At 39.6% G+C, this 20,600-nt stretch overlaps 1 protein-coding gene across 3 annotated transcripts; it reads right to left on the bottom strand.

Annotated features, from left to right (window-relative positions):
* Positions 1 to 2,244: 2,244 nt before the first annotated feature.
* SETD4 (SET domain containing 4) lies at positions 2,245 to 20,536 on the bottom strand. 3 transcript variants are annotated; one of them, XM_061627710.1, is made up of 12 exons: positions 20,418 to 20,536; positions 19,497 to 19,613; positions 18,931 to 19,049; positions 17,711 to 17,806; positions 17,112 to 17,149; positions 15,766 to 15,854; positions 14,198 to 14,627; positions 10,071 to 10,245; positions 7,330 to 7,411; positions 6,243 to 6,323; positions 5,986 to 6,109; positions 2,245 to 3,220 (listed from the first exon to the last, which is right to left on the bottom strand). In XM_061627710.1, exons 3-12 carry the CDS (start codon positions 19,001 to 19,003, stop codon positions 3,086 to 3,088), a joined length of 1,323 nt encoding a protein of 440 aa, XP_061483694.1. In that variant the 5' UTR covers positions 19,004 to 19,049; positions 19,497 to 19,613; positions 20,418 to 20,536; the 3' UTR covers positions 2,245 to 3,085. The 3 variants fall into 3 exon arrangements, with proteins under 3 accessions (XP_061483694.1, XP_061483696.1, XP_061483695.1); XM_061627712.1 differs by lacking the exon at positions 17,711 to 17,806; XM_061627711.1 differs by lacking the exon at positions 19,497 to 19,613.
* Positions 20,537 to 20,600: the final 64 nt, after the last annotated feature.

Below are 20,600 nucleotides of genomic sequence, written 5' to 3'. Positions count from 1 at the left end.
GGATGTAATATTTTGTACCTTGTTTTTATTATGCTTCACACTATTTTTGACATTCCATGTTTTCAGTGGTCTGTTACTCCAGTTGTTTTACAGTTAGTCTATGCCCATATAAATGAATATGATCCAACTCCAATGCTATCTACTTCAGGGGAACGAAGGATTGTATTCAACTAAGCCCTAGTCAGAGCAGACCCACTGAAATTAATGAACCTGAACTAGTTATGTTTATTAACTTCAATGGATCTCCTCCAAGTAGGACTTGCATTGAATACCACCCTTAATATACTTGTGTTTAATAAAATGAACACATGAATTCTCTTTGATCAGGCTTTAGAACATTCACATTTCACTTCATTATTTTTTTCTTGTATGGCAGAAGTCAGTGAAGAACTGTAATGCCAAAAGAACAAACAAGTATAGTTTCAAGCACTTTTTAAAAGTTTTGAGTAGAGTAACTTCCATTGCAGTACACGTACTCCCTCTAGTGTACTGCTATGCAAGCAGCAGTGGTTTCTGAGAAATTTAACAGCCAATGCATTTTGCATTTGTGCAAAGTTTAACACATTGCCTTCTTTGTGAGCAAGACAAGCACACTGAAAGCACATGGCTTCACCCAAAGAATCCTGGGATCCCAGGCTCTTGTGTTGATATATAGCCCTGAACAACTTGGGTCCAAGACACCTTAAGAACTACCTGAGCCCTTATATCCCAGCCTGGTAACTGTGACCACCCAGAGGAGGATTGCCCCGTGTTACAGAGGTACAACAGGCCTCAACCACAAGCCAGGCATTTAGTGTTGCCGGTTCCATGTGATGGAACACTCCTTCAGTAGAGATTGGGCAGGCATGCTGCCCTTTGACTTTCAGGTGTCTCTTGAAGATTTTTTTTATGCCGACTGGCCCATGCAGTTGTTTTAACTTTCTTGAGTAGTCAGTCATTTTGATAGCTCTGTGCTGCTTTTAAAATGTTTTTAAACGACTGTACACTGCCCTGATGTTTTGTGAGAGTGGTATATAAATACTTTTATAAACAAACAATAAACATAGTGTCAAGTGTAAGGCAGGTGGCTGGGGTTTGGGCAAAACAGCCCACAGGTTAAATTGGGACTCCTATTGGGTCTGATTAGTCCCACATGTGAGAAACAGCATCATCAAAATGCTATAGCCCAGGTGGTTTTTTCCCCTAGAAAGGTTGATACTTTCTGGTTTCTAGTCAGAGACTTGCATGAACCCATTATGCCAGACAAGCAGGTAACAGAACACTGGCTACTACTGTAATAGACTTTTGCCTGGAATCATTCAGCCTCATCTTGTTCTTCTTGTCTTGTTCTTCATCCACACAGCCCAATCTTAATGTGAGTCTGAACAGACGTACACCTTTCCCAGCTTAACTGCTTGGGCTGACTTTGCATTCATCTCTCCCCAACCCTTGCACCTCACCCCCATATACAGCATACCTTCGAGAATTCCAGTTTGGCCAGCACTTAAACCACTAAAGTCAGGGATTTAATTCAGGATGTGACAATAAAATTCAGCCCACAATCTACTGTTAACCTGCTTTTATGTTTATCAAACTATCTAAGATTCTCTCAGCTGCACACTTCAACCATAAAATGCTAGGAATTTGTGTGCCATTAGCACAAAAGCAAGAATCGCCCCAGGTGGATGTGGAGCATAGCCTGTGTTTACAGTCCTTGTTACAAGTTCAGCCTGCATTTAGTTTGCAATTAAACAAGCTAGACATGTTTTATTTGCAACAGCGCTAAGGTTTTCTTCCATTCTCCCTCTTTATCAACTCCATCTATGCTCATAGATGCACCATGCTAGAAACTGCTTCCTATAATTCATGCTGTAAAGTCGTCCCTTTCTTCTCCACGGATGATATTTCTAAGGAATATTTCACTTCTAAGAATAGTAAATCCTTAAAGACATCACTTACAGATCTTTCCCCTTAGTGAGTGTCATCTTTTGACATTTCATTCATAATGTACTTAAAAGCTTTAATTAACAGAGTTTGAAAGTTGATACTATCTTATCTTTTCCTGAATAGACAGGTCTAAAAGCACTAACCCAAGATGAATGATTCCCACATTTTATAGCTGAAGCTGGGAAACTAAAAACCATTCTAATGATAGCTGTAAAATGATATCAAGGGAGCTTCTGAGATCTCCCCCCTCCCCCCTTTTTTCATGAGCACCTTACTAGTAATAACTCGGAAGGGCAGGATAAAACACAGTGGCCTCCATTGGCATAACAATGTAGAACTTTACTACATCTAAATCCATTGTTTCTCCTGTACGTTTCACTTCAGTACAGGATTTCAAAGTTAACATTGTACAACATACCATTCCTTTTGTCCTTTTTTAAAAAAATACAGTTGGCAGCAAATGCTAAATCCCAGAAAAATATTTAGTCTTGCATTATGGTAGCTGCTGTCTGATCACTTCCAGATGCATAAGGGCAAATGTTAAAAAGACTAAGATTGGGGGATTTGTTAAGCCACATAAGCAGATGGAGAAAAATTACTTTCTTTAGAGTGAACACTGAGCACAGCTCTGATGAGCTCTGACAAATTCCTCTAACAATCAACAAGCAAACAGTCCAAATTAAAAATGGCCACGTTCTCATGGATGCCGCTTTCTTAACGTTTATAATTCATCCTTGTTCATAGGGGTTCTAACAGAAAACTGAAATTCTCTCTTCTGCATGAACAATCACAACGGAACTTTGCTCATCTTCAGAGTATCTTCTTCTGAATGAGATTTGGCAGGTGGGGATTAAAGACTTCTTTATTATACCTTCTTTATTATGGCACCTAGACTATGGAATGACCTCCCCAGGTATGTGCAACTGGCTCTCTCAATGCCCACTTTTAAAACTGGCTTGTTCCAGCAAGCATTTTCTTCCCCATTTAATGGTAACTCTTAGAATCTGTGACAGTGTTTTCCACATCTCAACCATTTTATATGGCACCCTTACTTGATTCTAAATTATTTTACTGTTGTACTGTTCTACGCAAGGTATTGGAAGCCTCCCTGTGCCCACTTTGCAAAGAAAGGCAGAGATGTAATTCTGTTCCAAGGAGATCAAGTTGTGGTGGAATGTAAACACTGAAGAACCTCAGCTGACAATTGCAAGATCTTTAGATCTTCTGTATGCAATGCCTCAACCAAAGTTAGTTGGCTTGCAAGATGCAAATAATCACTTTTTAATAGAGAAACCTGAAAAAAGTAAAACAGTAAAAATATCATTAATAAAATCTCAACATTAAAACATTTGCTCATTGAATATTAGTGAAGATTAAAGTCATGGACTTAAACTAATTTTAAAAATCGAGGTTCTGAACATGAATTTGGCACAGCACATAAATTATGCAAATTAAACCAATCTACATATATTTGCTCATTTCAAGGTGACTTATTCTGTGTCATAGCCAGGCCCAGGATTTGTGAAAGCCCACTGGCCACTAGAACAGAGGTCCAGTCCTGCTCCACTCTAGCTTCTTTAGTTTCACCAGGCGCTGGTCTTAGATTTTAAAATCTATCTGCATATCTATGAAGGTGAGAAATTGCTTTCTTTAAAAAGCAAAATGAATGGTGAAATGCCTATCTATTGCTGCAACAAGAGGGGTGTTTGAGGTAAGCACCAAGATCCTCAACCTTATTTTATCTTATGAAGCCCTGAAGGACTGGATGGAATTGAAGGGATCCCCCCAGTCTAACACAATGCACAAGGCAGGAGAAGGGGACCTTCATAGCCAAACACACTGAGCCAACAAATTCTGTTTAACACAGCAATACAGCATGGGCTTACAAGCATAATAGTTCCCCATAGGGAATTCAGGGCCAATCTGACTATATTATGTGAGCCTTGCTAGTAAGCCCAACTCAAAAAAGGATGGATATAAATATTGCTTTGCCTTACCAATAACAAGTAAGCCTCAAATTATTGATCTTTGCCTAATATCATCAAGCCAATTCCAATCACTTCCTCTCTGGGCCCAGCTCCAAAAGTACAGAATTTGGAATTGGACACAGAATTCAACATGTTAAAAATGTCAGCTTTACTTTTTAAAAAAAAGTTCTAGTCCCTAAAAGACTACATAACATGAAATCTCAGAAGCTGAAATTGGCAGGCACTTTTCAGTGGTAGGCTAGCATCTATGGATTTTTCTCCCAAGGGATATACATATGGTCCCTTCTTTCATCTTTTAAACCAGCTTTGAAAACTTTTTTATTCCAATTCACTTTAAAAGAAAGTGCTGTGCTGGTTTTTTTTTACTGTTTTATACTATTGCTGTTTTAATTAAAGTGCTGAACTGGCTTTAATTTTTAACCACTGCTGCTTTGTTTTTCTAATTATTGTTAGCAGCTTTTAAGAATTTGTTTAATTATTGTAATTGCTTTAAATGATATTTGTATTTGTTAAGTTGTAAGCCACTCTGCGGAGGCTCACTTTAAAAAGTAGGATATAAATAATATGCAAGTAAATGAATAATCAGATGGAGACAGTTTCTTTAAGGTTTCACTTTCTTACAAAGCTCCTTGTCTCTTTCCATGACTAGCAGATGATAAAGAAACATTGTAAAACAAGCAATAATGTGCAAATCTGTTTAATTTACAATATTGACACGGCTCCAACATCCAGTTTTCTTAGTGTTGAATCTAGGTTATCCTGACTTCCTCCAAATAAGTATCAAACTCTCACAGATTTATTACTTGCACAATTAGTGAATAGAATTTCATTTACTTTACCCTTCTAGCAAAATGACTACCTTTGTTTCAGGACTACAGAATCTCACATTCCAATCTCTGACATAAAGAACATCTTCTGGATCATCCCATCTTTGTCTCCAATCTTTATGATTGTGAATGGGGAACCTTTGTCAACTCGACAGCCACATTCGCTTTTGGGCAACATTCCAGGTATCACATGCCAGTGATGAGCAGCATCAGAGGCAAAAGTGACCAGAGCATTAAATGTAAATGTCACCTGTGTGCAATAGGTAAGTTTCTACACACACTCACAGATGTGTTCATCCAGACAAGCAAGAAGCATTATTGGAGTTCAAGGACACATTCGAGCCAGGTACAAATATTTGGGGTGAGAAGCAGGGCCAGTGAGGGGTGTGGCCTTGGGAGAGCTCCAATGGCCAGAGTGGGAGGCCTGGAGTTTCCCCACCCACTTAGGATTAAGGAGTGCAGAGAAGCAATATTCATGGCTCCTCCACAATTACGGAATGCTTTCTTGAAAACTTATCTAAGCCAAGTGTTCAGTAAAAGGAGGGCAGATTCTGGTTAAACTTTAGAAGAAAATTCTTGAACGGTAAAAACAGTTTGCAGTAGCAGACAGTGTGGTAGGGCTGGTCTGCTCACTTGACCTCTCTCCAGCTAAGTCACTGCTACACACAGAGATGGGGGATACAGCGGCAAGGTCATTGTGGTGCAAATGCATGAACGGGGCCACCAGATTGGCTCCACTGGTGCAGTGGCACCATTCCAACCTCGTTCCTCCCTCTCTCTGTCCCAGGATGCAGCAGCGACTCAGCTGGAAGAAGGATAGGTGAGCAGTGCAGCCACCGCCACCGCCACCGCCACACACACACCCCATCTACCACTAGAAGTTTGACAATGGAAACCAATTAGCTGGAACCACAGCTGGCTCTCCCTCCCTGGAAGCGTTCAGACAGAGCCTATACAGACATCTCTTGGGGATACTCTAGTTCTGGGTTTCTTGCATCAAGCAGGAGGATGATCTACATGACTAATGGGACCCCTTCCAACTTTTAATGAAACACCTTCATTTTCTGGGACTGACTTTTAGCAGCTGCTATGGTGGATGTCAGTATGAGGATTTTTCAGTCACTGGAAGCTCCTGCTGCTCTTTAAGCTTAACGGGGGGGGGGGTTGTATGTGGTTTTCAATGTACTACAGTGAATTCCCTAAACCTTGTGTTACAGCAGCAGGCAAATCATTCAAATAAATACCTTCTGAAGGGCATGCCGAGTCTCCTCTATCAATGACACACATATTTTTGCTACGAGATCCAAACTCTTCTTTTCATTGCTCTCTGAAATGACACCACCAAGCAGCACTTTCTTCCAGGAGGTACTACAACCAAGAGATTTAAACACATTTTTATGTATCACATTTCTGAACCAGACGCCAGACAAAGTGAAATAGTTGCATTCGCAAATGAAACTTCTACATTAACAGTCATGTTTAGCAAACATTTGCAACTTACAATTGGTCTGTTTCGAGACATAGCAGCTTGAGAGCCGTAAGAAGCCTCCAAGATGGTCCATCCCAACCAAATGTCAGATTGCTAGAGATGAAAAACAGCAAATTATTTTTTAAAAAATCTAAATCCAGTGTATTTCACACTAGCAGCCTCAAACCCAGCGTTGCTCAGGAATTCTAAGAAACCTAAAAAATAAGGATAGTTTTGACACAGTTTAAAACCAGATCTATATAAACCGCTCAGTACAATTACAGGGAAGCCGAAATACTCAGGATAGGCTTACCTACTCCTTCAAAGGCATGAAAGAACAGATTGGTCTTAACTAACTGGAAGAAGACCAACAATGGAGTTCCAGAGTCATAGCACAATCACCAAAAAGGCCCTGTCTTGCATCTCAATATGGCAAGCCACACTCTAAGACTGCAATCAGCCCCCCTTCCTCCACTGATACCAATCCAGACAGGCTGATATGTGGAGAAGTGTCCTGTCATGCATCATGATCCTAAGTTGTTCTGGGACAAACATGGACAGTCTCCTTCTATCAATCCAGATATCCAATACTTAAATTGGATGTTTAAAATAAAGATGAATTGTGACAATTTAATGCTACTTGTGTCTATCAATGGCTATTAGGCATGATAACCAAGTAGCCAAATGGAGCTTCCATGTTTATATTCAGAAACACTGTACCTTTGAATGTCATATGCTATGAACATACAAGAGGGAGAGCTGTTGCCTTTGTCCTGACTGCCCTTTGTTGGAAACAGAACGCTAGGCTACATGGACTCTTGATCTGGTCCAGCAAGGCTCTTATAATTCTTGGGATTTATTGTAGCTGCTACTGTAGCCCCAACTTATCGGACAGGATGAATAGGGGCATGTGTCCCATATCCTGTTGGCACCTGTTAAAAAGGATTTTACTTATCTTTTATCCATTTTTTCTGTAAGGTTTAACCATGAGACACCCACTGATCAAATTATCCTAACTGATCTTCTTTACTGGCCTGAAAAAGAACTGAAATTATAAACACAAAAGCACAGAAGTGAGGCAATTTTGGTTCGAAACCCTTTAAACTTATTCATACTTAACTCTAAAAGTTTGTGTTCTCTTAAAATAGAAAGTTTCATCTGCTTCTGCTTGTCTTCTGCAAGGAGGTATTTAAGCAAGGTATCTAAAGAAAAAACATGTAAGCCAAACTGTTATAATAGTTATAGTAACAAAGAAAAGCATTTAATGTATTTCTAGCATGCTAACTATCATTAAGTTTTCCACTAAAAGTTTTTAGAAAACAAAACCACAACATACTCTCACTTGTGGTTGGGTGTTACACTAGAATTATTTGAAGTGACTGACTAGGCCGGCTTTGGGGGCATCTGACCCTGGACCCGCCCCCACCTGCCCCCACACACACAGAGTGGTTGCTGGACAAGAATGAAAAGCAGGTTTTCCCACCTCCAGAGGAGGCAAAGTGCGGTCACATCCATACCATACTGGCAAAGCATTCTTATAGCACTTGAGGAGTCATGGTTTCTCCCAAAGAATCCTGGGAACTGTAGTTTGTTAAAGAGTGCTTGGAATTGTAGTTCTGTGACAAACTACAGTTCCCAAGATTCCTTGCGGGAAGCCATGACTGCTCAAGTGGTATAAGAGTGCTTTAAATGCATGGTGTGGATGTGTCTAGTGAGAGAGAGTATATACACACTTGTTTAAAAGGCATGCATTTTGGTGGAATGGGACATTGCCATTTTATGTTTGCTTTGAAGGCAGGGGATGTATTTTAAGTCACCTTGGGATGGCACTTAACCTAAAAGGCAAGAGAAATATTCCAACACCTTTTTTTAATTTGACAAGCTTTATATACTTTTCATCAGACAAACGTTTAAGAGGGTTACCAAAAACAATATAAAATATTCATAAGAACATACTGATAAAATCAAACTTTAAACACAAGTAGACATAATAAAATTTATTATAAGATAAAATCAAAAGTTTTAGAACAGATATACATAATAAAATTATATGTCTGAGTAGGCTTACCCAAACAAAAAACCAATATATATACGTGGCTCCAACCTACTTGTGGAAAATTTGAAATTAAAAAAGTCAACCAGAAAGCAAAATAAAGAAACAAAACCCCAAAGCTGCTGCTATTTTAAAAGCAGCAGATCACACAATAAAGACTGGGAGTTTGCCTCCGGCTCATATTTCTCCAGAGTGTGTGTATGTTTTTATTTAATAACAGAGTTATTATTTAATTGATTTATAATCCTTTCCTTCACCAAGTTCAAGTAACACCATTAAAATACTATCTGCTGACAAGTGCAAACAGCACCTTGCACGCAAACACAGAAGCATTAAATACAGAATGTGAAAAATAACAGCTAAAACTCAACAAAATACAAACACTGAGTGAAAGAAAGTTAAGTGAGTTCTCTTAACCAAGATTTGAGGCTGCTTCCCTAGTTAAGATGGAACCTCATTAGTGCTAACAGCAGATAACTTTTAGTGCTGATGTAACATAGAGCCATAGTTAAGGATGGCCAGGCAAGGGGGATTCTCATCAGAGAAGGAGTGTGCAATCCTCAGCCCCTCACTATCTTGTAACCAGGGTTAGGGTGTCCACACTGGTTCTATATACCTTCTCCTTCCAACTAAATCCATCAATTGTGTGGATGGTGATTGAACCATGGGGGTCGGATGTCACACAAGGATGGGAGTGTATGATGGCACAGGACTTGTCAGCTGGACACCTGAGAGGAACAAAACATTTTCAGCAAGCTCTACCCCTGGACATGCATTGGGTTTGCCCACCCAGTCCAAGTAGCAGAATAACCAGTTCTGAGAATTGGCAATCCTAACTCAGCTGCGAGAACGCCTTAGCCACAACACTCCTACCCAAACCACTGGGGTAATGTGAGAAGTCCTGGAGCACACTGAAGGGGTCCTCATGGTAGCTTCCCCCCAGAGGCATGGAAATGAGTGGCATTGCTATGGCTCCACAATGCCAGGATAGTGTGTGTACCAGGATAATATCAGCTCTCAGCTCTAGAGGATGTTGATGGCATCCCTATAATTCTGTGTTATAAACCAGGCGTGGGCAGATCTACTTTGCTTTTCGAATCTACTTTGACACCTTTCAAGCTTGTTGATTTGACACATTTTAGGCTTGCCAAATCTTCTTGGCTTTTCACCAGAAACTGAAGACCTACTGACCAGACAATGGTACTAAAGATATATAGTTAGCATTAAACAGCAGGGGCCTCTGAGCACATTTTAAGCCTAGGGACTTGTTTTTAGTACCAGAACTGAACTCAGCTCACAGTTCAAAGGACTCCTGGGCTTTGTTTCAGCAGCCTTAAGGTGAAAAACATGCCTTCTTGTTGTTGTCTAATGTTAAAGAACTGGCCCTTGCTGATCTATCACAAATCATTCAGAGATTTACCAGTACATCCTGATCTGCCTTCTGCCCAACCATGTTAAGAGGCCAGTTGTGGGGATGGGCAAGGATGAGAGAGCAGGGCTTGGAAGACCAGCAATGCCGCCACTAATAGTAGTAAGTAAAGAACCTCACTCTTGTCTTACCACAGTTTACTTCATGATGCATCGCCTTCGTTACTGTTCAAAGACACCCTTGCCCAAGAGGCATCATGCAAGGAAGCTGAGCTAAAGTCAGGCTGCTACAGATGAGGGCTATCTGCAAGTGGTAGCAGGAACACTTAACAAAAAAATGGAATTCAAAGCTCCACCCATTGAGTGGCAGGTTGGCCCTGTCCTAAGCCTCCAAAAAAACTGTATTACCCATCAATGCCAAGATTAAACCATGGCCTTACCTGTCCCAACATGTACAGTGCTGTGTGGATTATGGATGGCAACAAAACCATATTCTAGAAGCAGACGCTGATTATCATGAGGGCCATAACAAATAAATACTTCTTTGTATTTTTGACAGCATGAAAGTGTTTTTATTTCATAACACTTTGTCTTTTCATTAAATGCAGCTTTCACCTTGGAAGAGGAAGGAAGAGGCAGAGAACAATACATTTTCATCTTAAAGAAAGTTCATGAGAAGAAAACACATCAAGCCTAACATGTTTTAAGCTGTTTGTGAATTACTATTGTTCACATTACTAAGGGCACAATCCACCAAACCCCGCATTCCTGGTACTTGGTAGATTACACTCACAAAGTACATAATACTGGATGAAGAAAAAGTGTTCTTTTACAGATATGAGCTGTACAAGTGTCCAAAATACCGTACAGAAGTGTTTCCTTTTTAATGTAACTCACAGGCAATTTATCTGGACAGTCCTATAGATTACATCCACTGTTCTAGATTACTGGTCAAATGCTACATTTTAAGTTGGCACGTTTTCATAAGTCAATAGCAAATGTGAACATGTTACAATGGCACAGCAAATGTTAACATAAATGTTATGTTAATGTTTGTTTATATCCCACCTTTTGGCCAAAAGGCCCTCAAGGCGGCTTACAAAAAAAGTAAACACAAATATAAAATACATCAACAAGGCAATATATCAATAAAGCAATGCATTGTACAAAAAATTAAATTAAATAGCAAATAACATTAAGCAAAAAAAATATCCAGGAAAGGCATTCTGTCTCCCCTAAACTTACAACTTAAATGGCAGAGCATATGCTGCATGTTTGGCTTCATCTCACCGTTGTGCATCACAAAATCCCCTTTACATCTTATTTGCATGAAGGGGCCCCATGTGATGCAAGAGAAACAGGACCACATCTCCTGGCTCTGATGTCAACGGATGTCTACAAAGAGGTGTCTATGCATGAATTCATGCATAGGAACTCTATGTGATCATGACATAGCTGATCACAAGCCCCCCAGCTGTTCACAAGCCCCTTTGCAGACATCCACACCCAACATGTGAACACTGGGGGCAGGGCAGGCACAGCATACCATGTTCGGAGTAGGCCCAGGAGGTATATCTTCACTTTCCTTTCATCACACAGAATCCATTTACATGATGAACAAGCGAAGGAGGCTACAGTAATGATTAAACCTGATTTGTGACTGATATGGATCTAAATATGCTGGTTTGTATATATTCAAAGGGAGAATAGCTGTTGTTTCTTTGTGCCATTGTGCTTTGGTGCAACCAAAGATCATTTGAACTAGCACAAGCCAACCTAGTCTGCAAAGAATGTGCTGAATTATCACCTTATGACTGTCACATATTGCAGATGGGGTTTCAATTGGGCCTTTTCCATGCAACATAGAGTGCCTGCAAAAGCACTGACCCCTGACCAATGCTCTCATATTACTGAATTACAAATGGTACATTGTAATTTTATTCTGTATATTTTATTTTGAAACACTGAAAGTCAAAATCAATTATTGTAAGGTGACATTGGTTTTATGTAGGGAAATGTTTGCAAGGAACATAAAAAATTGAAACATGTTGTTATTATTGTTGTTGTTTATTTCTACCCCGCCTTTCGGCTAAAAGGCCCTCAAGGCGGCTTACCAAAAAACACAAATATAAAAATACATAAATACATCAAAATACTTCAAAATACATCAATAAAACAATACAATTTACAATTTACAGTAGCCAATACATAAATAAATAAATGTGGATGAGGATGGGCACAGGAAGAAGTCCAAAGAAATGGATCTTGAGGGAAAGACCTGGAGGAGAGATCCTTTCTCCATGATGACCGAGATGATGGGTTAGCGACACCATGCTACTCAGAGTGGATTTTAGTCCAGCCACAACCTAACAATTCCATTAAAAGGCACATATAGAAATCCTTGAAAGTGGAAGGAAAATAGGCACACTCCTGCTCAGTATGGCAATTCCAAAAAGGAATTCTTGCATAAGTATTCGCACACACCCAACATTAATATTTAGTAGAGCCACTTTTTGCTGCAATAACAGCTTTAAGTCTTTTGGGGTAGATATGTACCAGCTTTGCACATAATGTCGGAGGGATTTTGGCCGATTCTTCTTGGCAGATTTGCTCCCAGGTCATTCAGGTTGGTTGGACGTCACCTGTGGACCACAATTTTCAAAGACCACCACCAGATACTCAATGGGATTGAGATCAGGACTTTGACTGTGCCACTGTAGAATATTCACCTTTTTGTTCTTGAGCCACTCCAATGTTGCTTTGGCCTTGTGCTTGGGATCACTATCCTGCTGAAAAGTGAATTTCCTCCCAAGCCTGTTTTTGAGTGGACTGAAGCAGGTTTTCTTGCAGTATTTCCCTGTATTTTGCTCCATCCATTCTTCTTTCCATTTTAACAAGATGCCCAGTCCCTGCTGATGAAAAACATGCCCCAGCATGATGCTGCTGCCACCACCATTACTGTAGGGATGGTATGTTTTGAGGCATGGGTAGCATTAGGTTTGTGCCACATGTAGCACTTTGAGTTTTGGCCAAAAAGCTCTATCTTGGTCTCATCTGACCACAAAACCTTTTCCCACATTGCAGCTGGGGCACTCTCATGCTTTCTGGCAAGCTCCAGATGTGCTTTCAGATGGTACTTTTTGAGTAAATGCTTCTTTCTTTACACCCTCCCTTACAGGCCAGTGTTATGCAGAGTTCTTGATATGGTTGACTGGTGCACCATTACTCCACTCCCAGCCACTGAACTCTGTAGCTCCTTCAAAGTGATTGTTGGCCTCTCTGTGCTTCTCTCACAAGTCTCCTTCTTGTTCAAGTGCTGAGTTTTGAGGGATGGCCTTTCTTGGGTGGTGTGATGCAGCTTCCACTTCCAGATTATTGATCCTACTGCACTCACTGGGATATCCAAACACCTGGATATTATTAGTTTGTACCTTTTTCCTAATCTATGCATTTGTATCACATTATCTCTCACTTCTGTAGAATGCTCTTTGGTCTTCATTTTCCTTCAGATCCACAGCCTGACCAATGATCCTTCAACAGTGGGGTTTTTATCCTGACAATCTGACAGCAACTTTAATGGTTCACAGGTGAAGGCCAATGGTAAGGTAATTGTGTCCTTGACAGGGCACCTTCTTTCATCTGTGTAAACTGGGAGCCTCCACAACACAGAGGCCAAATAGTTATGCAAGCAACATGTTTCAGGTTTTTATGTTTTTTACAAACATTTCCCAACATAAAACCAATGTCACCTTGCAATAATTGATTTTGACTTTCAGTGTTTCAAAATAAAATAACATACAGAACAAAATTACAGTGTATCACTTGTAATTCAGTAATATGAGAGCACTGGCCAGTGGTCTGAGTACTTTTGCAAGGCACTGTATGTTCATACTCCACATCTCTCACTTCTGTTTGCCAGCTGGATGTTAAACAAAAGAGTTCTGTGAAATTAGAAACCTAAGTCACTACTTTGTGCTTTTTAGGTGGCCCTAAAGTAGGTATTATGCTACTTCTGCTGTTTGGACTAATAATCAACATGACTGCCTACATTTTTTATCTGTAAGTAATACCCTTTAGGATATCTAAAATCCTCCTCCCTCTCCAAATTCCACCAGAAACATTAGTTGTCAGAATTCCCTTCCCCATAGCTGTAAGATTAAGCAACACCTATCATCCTTGGTCACTGGTTATGGGGGCTGGGGCAGATGATACTTGCAGCCCAAAACATCTGAAGGGCACCAAATGCTGATCTACTTCATATTCAAAGGTGCACATTAAACATAATAAGCCTTCCAACAGTTAAGGTGCTGTAATCAACAGTATAATGGAGGGCGCTTTTATCTTCGCCTGGGCTCTGGCAGAAAGGGAGACCATACAGATCAATTTAATAAAGTATTATAATAGAATTTTATTGTGGCCAACACAAAGAGGGGTAATGAAATGAAGTATCCTGAAGAAGGCACGGCTGGCTGGAACCCTCCATACTGCAACATTTTGCTGCATGTTCAACTTGTCCATTCCAATTTCCTATGCACATATTCCAGAAACCCAACCTGAGTTACCTCACCTGGACAGCTGGATTGTGATTTAGCAGATCCAGGTATGGTGCCAAGGCATACGTATCTGGCTCTCTAGAAAAACAGTCCCTCTGCAAATGTTTCATATACACCGTTCTGGTATTAACTGTGCACCATGCCCACTGAAAGGCACTATAGTTAAAAACAGACTCCACACCTGTGCGAAACAAAGGTTGCAAGGAAAAGAAAAAATGCTGGGACGAAGCAAACAGCTCTTGGACCAGTTTTCTTTGCTCAAGGGCTTTTCTTTTTAAGGGCTCAGGAAAAAGGTTCACCGTTTCTTGCTCCAAACAAACAGGACAAGTATATGTTTCAGGTAGGAGATCAAGGTATGGCTTCCACAGAGACTTCTCAAGAGCACACTTTTCTGCTATTAAAAATGTACACAGTGCTATCAAAGGAGAAATGGGGGGCCTCCATCTATTAAAAAAAGGCAGAAAAAAGCATGAGAACTGCAAACACATTTCCACAAAATCCATTTGACTAAACCCTTGGAGGTTTACATGCTGGGATTAACATAGAAAGCTGCTCAGAAGGCATAAAACTTGCTTAGTCACCATCATGTATGCAAATGCTAAGGGTACACTCCAGAGCATGGGCAGCCAGTATGGGTTTTCCATAGGCTGTGGACCAACTCTCATCAGCTGCAGGCAGCATCGCCCCAAACGTCAGAGATGATGGGAGTTATAGTCGACAACATCTGGCACACACCATGTTGGCTACACTCCTGCTCATGGTTTTGAAAACCAGTTGCTGGAAGCCGCAGGAAGGGAGAGTGCACTCAGGTCCTGCTTGTGGGCTTCCCATGGGCATCTGGTTGGCCACTGTGAGAACAGGATGCTGGACTAGATGGGCCACTGGCCTGATCCAGCAGGCTCTTCTTATGTTCATGGCTACTCAGAAGTAAGTCTCATTGAGTTCAATGGGGCTTACACTCCCAGGGAAGTGTGCATAAGATTGCAACCACAGCTTGTTCTGAATTACTCCTATGCAATATTTTTCTTCTGCTTCTATTAGTTCTATATTTTTAAATTTTAGCATATACACTGATCAAGAATTCTAGAGAAAAACAAAGCACAGAAAAGAGAATTTTTTTAAAAAAATCAATTTTCTTTTCTGTGCTTGTTTTTCCTTGTTAGCCATTATAAAAAATGTTCTGTGCAGTACAATCCTATGCATGTTTCCTCAAAATAAGTCCTGTTCAATTGCTGGAGCTTATTTCCCACGTTAAGTGTGTTTAGCGTTGTAGCCTAAATGTTTGATTTTCCTCTGAACATATTTTATTTCACTGTTCTCTTCATATATGTGCTTGTAGTACCATCAAATAATTTCCCTATCTGTATGGCTGTGTTAAAAGCAATGGAAACAATTCAAATTTGTTGTACACAGCCTTGAGAGCTTTGCTATGGGCGGTATAAAAATTGAATTAAATAAATAAAATAAATAAATAAATACGAAAAGATATACAGTGTGGAATCCCAAGAATAGGTTCAAGTGAGAAATCTATGAATTCTCAACAGACAGATGTCAAAATTGTGTTAATGAACCATCAACTTACTTTACAATATATTCCCCAAGGTAGCTCTCAAGAACAGTATCAGTGGTGAGCAAGCATTTTTCAGGCAGTGAAATAATCAACTCTTCTGCCTATGATTAAAAAAAAAAATAGGGTGAATATACATTTTTCTCAATCAGGTATGTCATAATGCATACATTATCTATTGGGTCAAGAAAGATTATTGCCCTGATGACACCAAGAATTAGTATGGCCTGTCCATGTCTTAACAAAGGGCATTAAGATAATTAATTAATAACCCAACTTCAATCTGTTTTTCAAAACACTGAAAGTTGTTGCTTGCAGATGACACAGATGTTAGGACTAGTTCAACAACACCAGACTTTAGATACCAACTATTATTACCCAGTGCTATGGAGTCTTGAATGACTGGCAAAACCCAAACATATTTCAGTTCAAATTGTTGGGTAAAAACTATAGTTAATGAACTATATAGCCTTTAAGTGGTTATCAGCACCTTTCTCCAGCTCTTTAGAAGACATATTTAGGCATGAATATACAGCTCTAGGATCCAAGCTCCCATTCTGGCTTTTAATGTGGTCAAATCATTACAACATTATTTCAATGTTGTTAATTTCACATGCTTGCTATTTCTAGCAAATTCACCAGCAGGAGCTGACCACCACCTATGTCCATCATTTCACCCGATGTGATAAAATACCAGATATTATTACCCATGGGAGCAAAATAATTCACAGTAACTTGTATCACAAGTGACTTTAAAAAACCACCCTTACACCACTCCACAAAACTCAGTAGGATTATCCCTTGCTCCACCTCTACCACTGAGATCCTCTGACGGGGCACTTCTGGTGGTTGCCCATGCCCCTGAGGTTTGGTTGGCCTTCAGTAGTGTGGTAGGATCTGCCCTGTGGAATCCTATCAGCAGAGGTTCAGCAGGAACCATCCCTGACTTCTTTTAGACACCTTCTGCAAACTGTATTGTTTAGACAGTCCTTCACAATTCACCAACCAATATCTGCTGGTGTTTTATTGATGCTTTTAATTATGTTTTTATGGGTATTTTACTGATTTTGTTATATTTTGTATGTTGTATATTGACTTGATATACTTTCATGAAAGTGCAGATTAGAAATCTTTCAATAAATAAATACATCAGAATAAATTATTCAAAAATGGCTGTTCTGTTTACCCACCACTTCAGAATTTAATTTTGTGAATCCAGTATAGTCTAATGTAAAGCCCATTTTAAGGCAGCTACAAAGTTGTTAATACTATACATGAAAATACCACAAGGAATATTTCCCCACCATATTCTCAGTCTAGCCCAGAAGTTGTATACCCGATCCTTTTTTACAAAGACAAACCTGAAGAGCTTTTGTGGTCATCAGTCCTCTTCCTGTTTCTAGAAGACACACAGGAGAGAAAGTTGCAATGAAATTCTTTCCTAGGCTCTCCAGAAACTTACAACAGTTTATTAACCAATTGTCAAGGAAATTAGGGAAGGGAAAGAGAGACAACATAGAAGGGGTACATGTATGATCACTACCACTATGTTCCCCAGAATTTTATGTTCCAGAATATGTACGTTCACTACCACTATGTTCCCCACAGCATTATTTATTTCTTTAATTTTTGGATTGCTTCCTCAAAGCATCTCACAATGCAGTAAAAATCATATATAAAACAATAGCATAGATGTATATAAATATATAGCCACACACACACTATTTAGGCCCAAGGAAATAGGGCAGAAGACAGCAGAGGCTTCAAAAGCATAAAAACTCATGGAAGGCATAATCAAGGTTCTAAATTGGGCAGGGAGACTTGCTGGATGGCGAAGGGGTGCGGGTAGCAGAAAGCTTAGTGTGCTCATCCAGGCTCTCCCTGCTCATCTATAGTTTCACATTTGAACAGAACACCCAAACAGGGCTACAGTTTGCAAAAAAAGCTATTATAACATTACCTGAACATTGTGCTGGCCTTAATTTATTATCTGCATAGCCTCTTCCTTTTAGCCATTTCTTAAGTAGTATATATTCCTGCTTGTGGCTAAGATTTACTGGGGGGAAAATGGATTACACAGAAATCTATCATACTTTCAGTCATGCTGACTCACAAAAAAGGTAGTTCATAGCAGCATAACTACTATACATTTGTAGCATGCAATCCAAGCATTTTGGCTTAGCAGAATAACTTGGCAGTACAATAGCAGGACTCAACTCTTCACTACTAAAGCTATCATATCACTGTTGCTCTGCATTGAGGGGAAAATAGATCAAGGATCTGAATTCTTCCTTCCTACCTGCATCAACAGGTAGACTAGCAGAGGTGTCCATATTACTCACCCAGCTGGCCCTATATATATTTATCCACAAACACCACAGAATGCCATTGGGGTTCACTAATTGCTTAGGTGGCAATCTTGTGCATATTTTACATGGGAGTAAATCCCACTGAATACAGTGAGAATTGCTGTTCAGTAAATTGGCTTTTACAAACAATCCCAGTATCAAAGGTGGATTAAATATCCCCCAACAACTCAGTCCAGTGTATCTACCCATGGCAGCGGTAGAACATTTCTTCAAGACCAATATGACACAGTAGTCTGCAAGAGTGTAGATCAGCGTTCCCCAAGAGGTTGCCCTCCAGATGCTTTGTACTGCACCTCCCATTAACCTGTGCTGGCTGGGGCTAATGGGGAGTTGTAATCCAAAACATCCGGAGGGCACCTGCTTGGGCAAGGCTGGTGTAAATGCTTGCATGCCACATCTTAAACAATTGTTTATTTATTTAACAAAATTTATATACTGCTTGATTATAAAAATCTCTGAGTTTACTGTAAAAAATCAAAATCATCAATAAAACAGTTAAAAACATGTAACTAAAAACAGTATTAAAACAATTAAAACAGCAACAAACTAAAAAGATTCAAGCACATCAATATCTATGTGTCTGGATAGGCGTTTGTCTGAACAAAAAAGTTCTAAGCAGGCACTGAAAGGAATACAATACTCCTTTGTCAATAGGCCGGGAGTTCCAAATGCAATGGCCCAGCACATGTTAAGATATGGCTCTTTTGAATATTTTTAGAGTGTACTTAGAAAAACCCTCTCTCAAATAATAATACGTAATGACATTGTCTCATTGAATCAATTAACTTTTTTTTTAAAAAAATCACATTACCACAACACAAAGAGAAACTTCTAGATTGTTTTCTTTGTCTGTTTCGATATGTCCGACCTTTACTTTTCTTCATGGTAAACAAAAGCCTTCACATTCTGTACATAATCTGCGAGTTGAACCTGGGAAAACAAAATACAGTTCTTACAATAATCTTTTCTACTGCTATAGATACAAGCATGTTTTACTCCATAATTTAAGTACATGTTGGGAAGAAATTTTCATCACCAACATATTCCTAAATGGCACATGTACATATTTTATAATGGAAAAAATATGCAAAGAAACAAAGAACAAAATCTTATTCTACTTGCTACCTCATGCAACCACTGAACTCATCCATTAGAAGACAGACAAATAATTTGCCTGTAGCCAAAATGGTGCTATCATCAGCAATCTTGGGAGAACCACAAGGTTTGAAAAAAATACAAAAACTGTAAAGAGAAAAAAACCTTAAGAGGGGGAAAAACCAAAATAGCTCAGTGAAAATAGACCATACAAATACAAAGCACATAATGAATCACTGCCAGCCTGTCTATTCTAAATGCAAGAAGCGTTGAACTGCATACCTTCTGAGATCAATGCAGCCTTTAATTCCAAGTTCCATATTAAGAAGTATTTGTTTTAGTGATACACATTGGATTAGGATTTTCCCATCCGTAAAAATCTCTGCCTTAAACTAAGATCTGAAAATGAAGAGCATTATATGTTTATCATATCTTTGATGACTGGTGTACCGTGTGTGGGTTCACCATGGGAGAAATGTTTAAGTGTTTCCAGTGATGATTATGTCTTTCAAAGCTAATTTCTGAACAAAACAGATAAAGGTGTCTTACAAAACAATTAAAAAACAACAACAAACAAACAATGACTTTAACTCATGATGGTCAACTCATGAATACTATTGATGTGGAGCAATAGCAGGATAGGACCATTGCCACCAATCCCTGCTTATAGGCTTTATAGAGGCAACTGACAGGCCACTAGAAGCAGGATACTGGACTAGACAGACCATTTGCATGAGTGATTCAGCACGGCTCTTATGTTATTAACAATATATATGGGGGAAATCCACTAAATGGGAGTGTTTCCACAAAACGTAAACATTCAGTTACTACTCCTGATCAAGCTGCAATCTGAAACACACAGAGATCTATACATGTTTACCCAGCCACAAGTCCTACTAGTAATAACAATACCACCCCTATGTAAAAACAAACAAAAAGGGTCTGGTAGCACTTTAAAGGCCAACACATGTATTATACTGTAATAAATGTGTTCATTATTAGAGGTACCACTAAATAGTTTCAACACAGACTAACACAGCTACGCTATTGGAAGCTGCTCCTCCTATGTAGTCTGTCTACATAGGATTGCAGCCTCTTTAACGAATAGGTCTCATGAAGTCAGTGGAAAGAACTTCTGATCGCACTGACCAACGAGCATTATTAAGCTCCCGGCAGCCAAACTCGCTCTTTAGCTTCTCTTACCTGCAAACACGTTCCTTTCTCCCGCTTGCATCACCAAAAGCAAACCTCCACACCCTCGCGGAGTTTTTCCCAGGCTGCAAAGAACAGGAACAGGCGGGTGCTGTTCATTGTCAATCTGCGCATCTCAGCCAGTCGCCACTTGAGAAGGAGAAACATTTGAACGAGACTCGCTTCTCATTGGGC

The sequence above is a fragment of the Rhineura floridana genome, chromosome 5 (assembly GCF_030035675.1).
Source record: "Rhineura floridana isolate rRhiFlo1 chromosome 5, rRhiFlo1.hap2, whole genome shotgun sequence".
Classification (NCBI taxonomy): Eukaryota; Metazoa; Chordata; class Lepidosauria; order Squamata; family Rhineuridae; genus Rhineura; species Rhineura floridana.
Note: the sequence above shows the minus strand (reverse complement) of the source record. Positions and strands in the feature narration are given on the sequence as shown.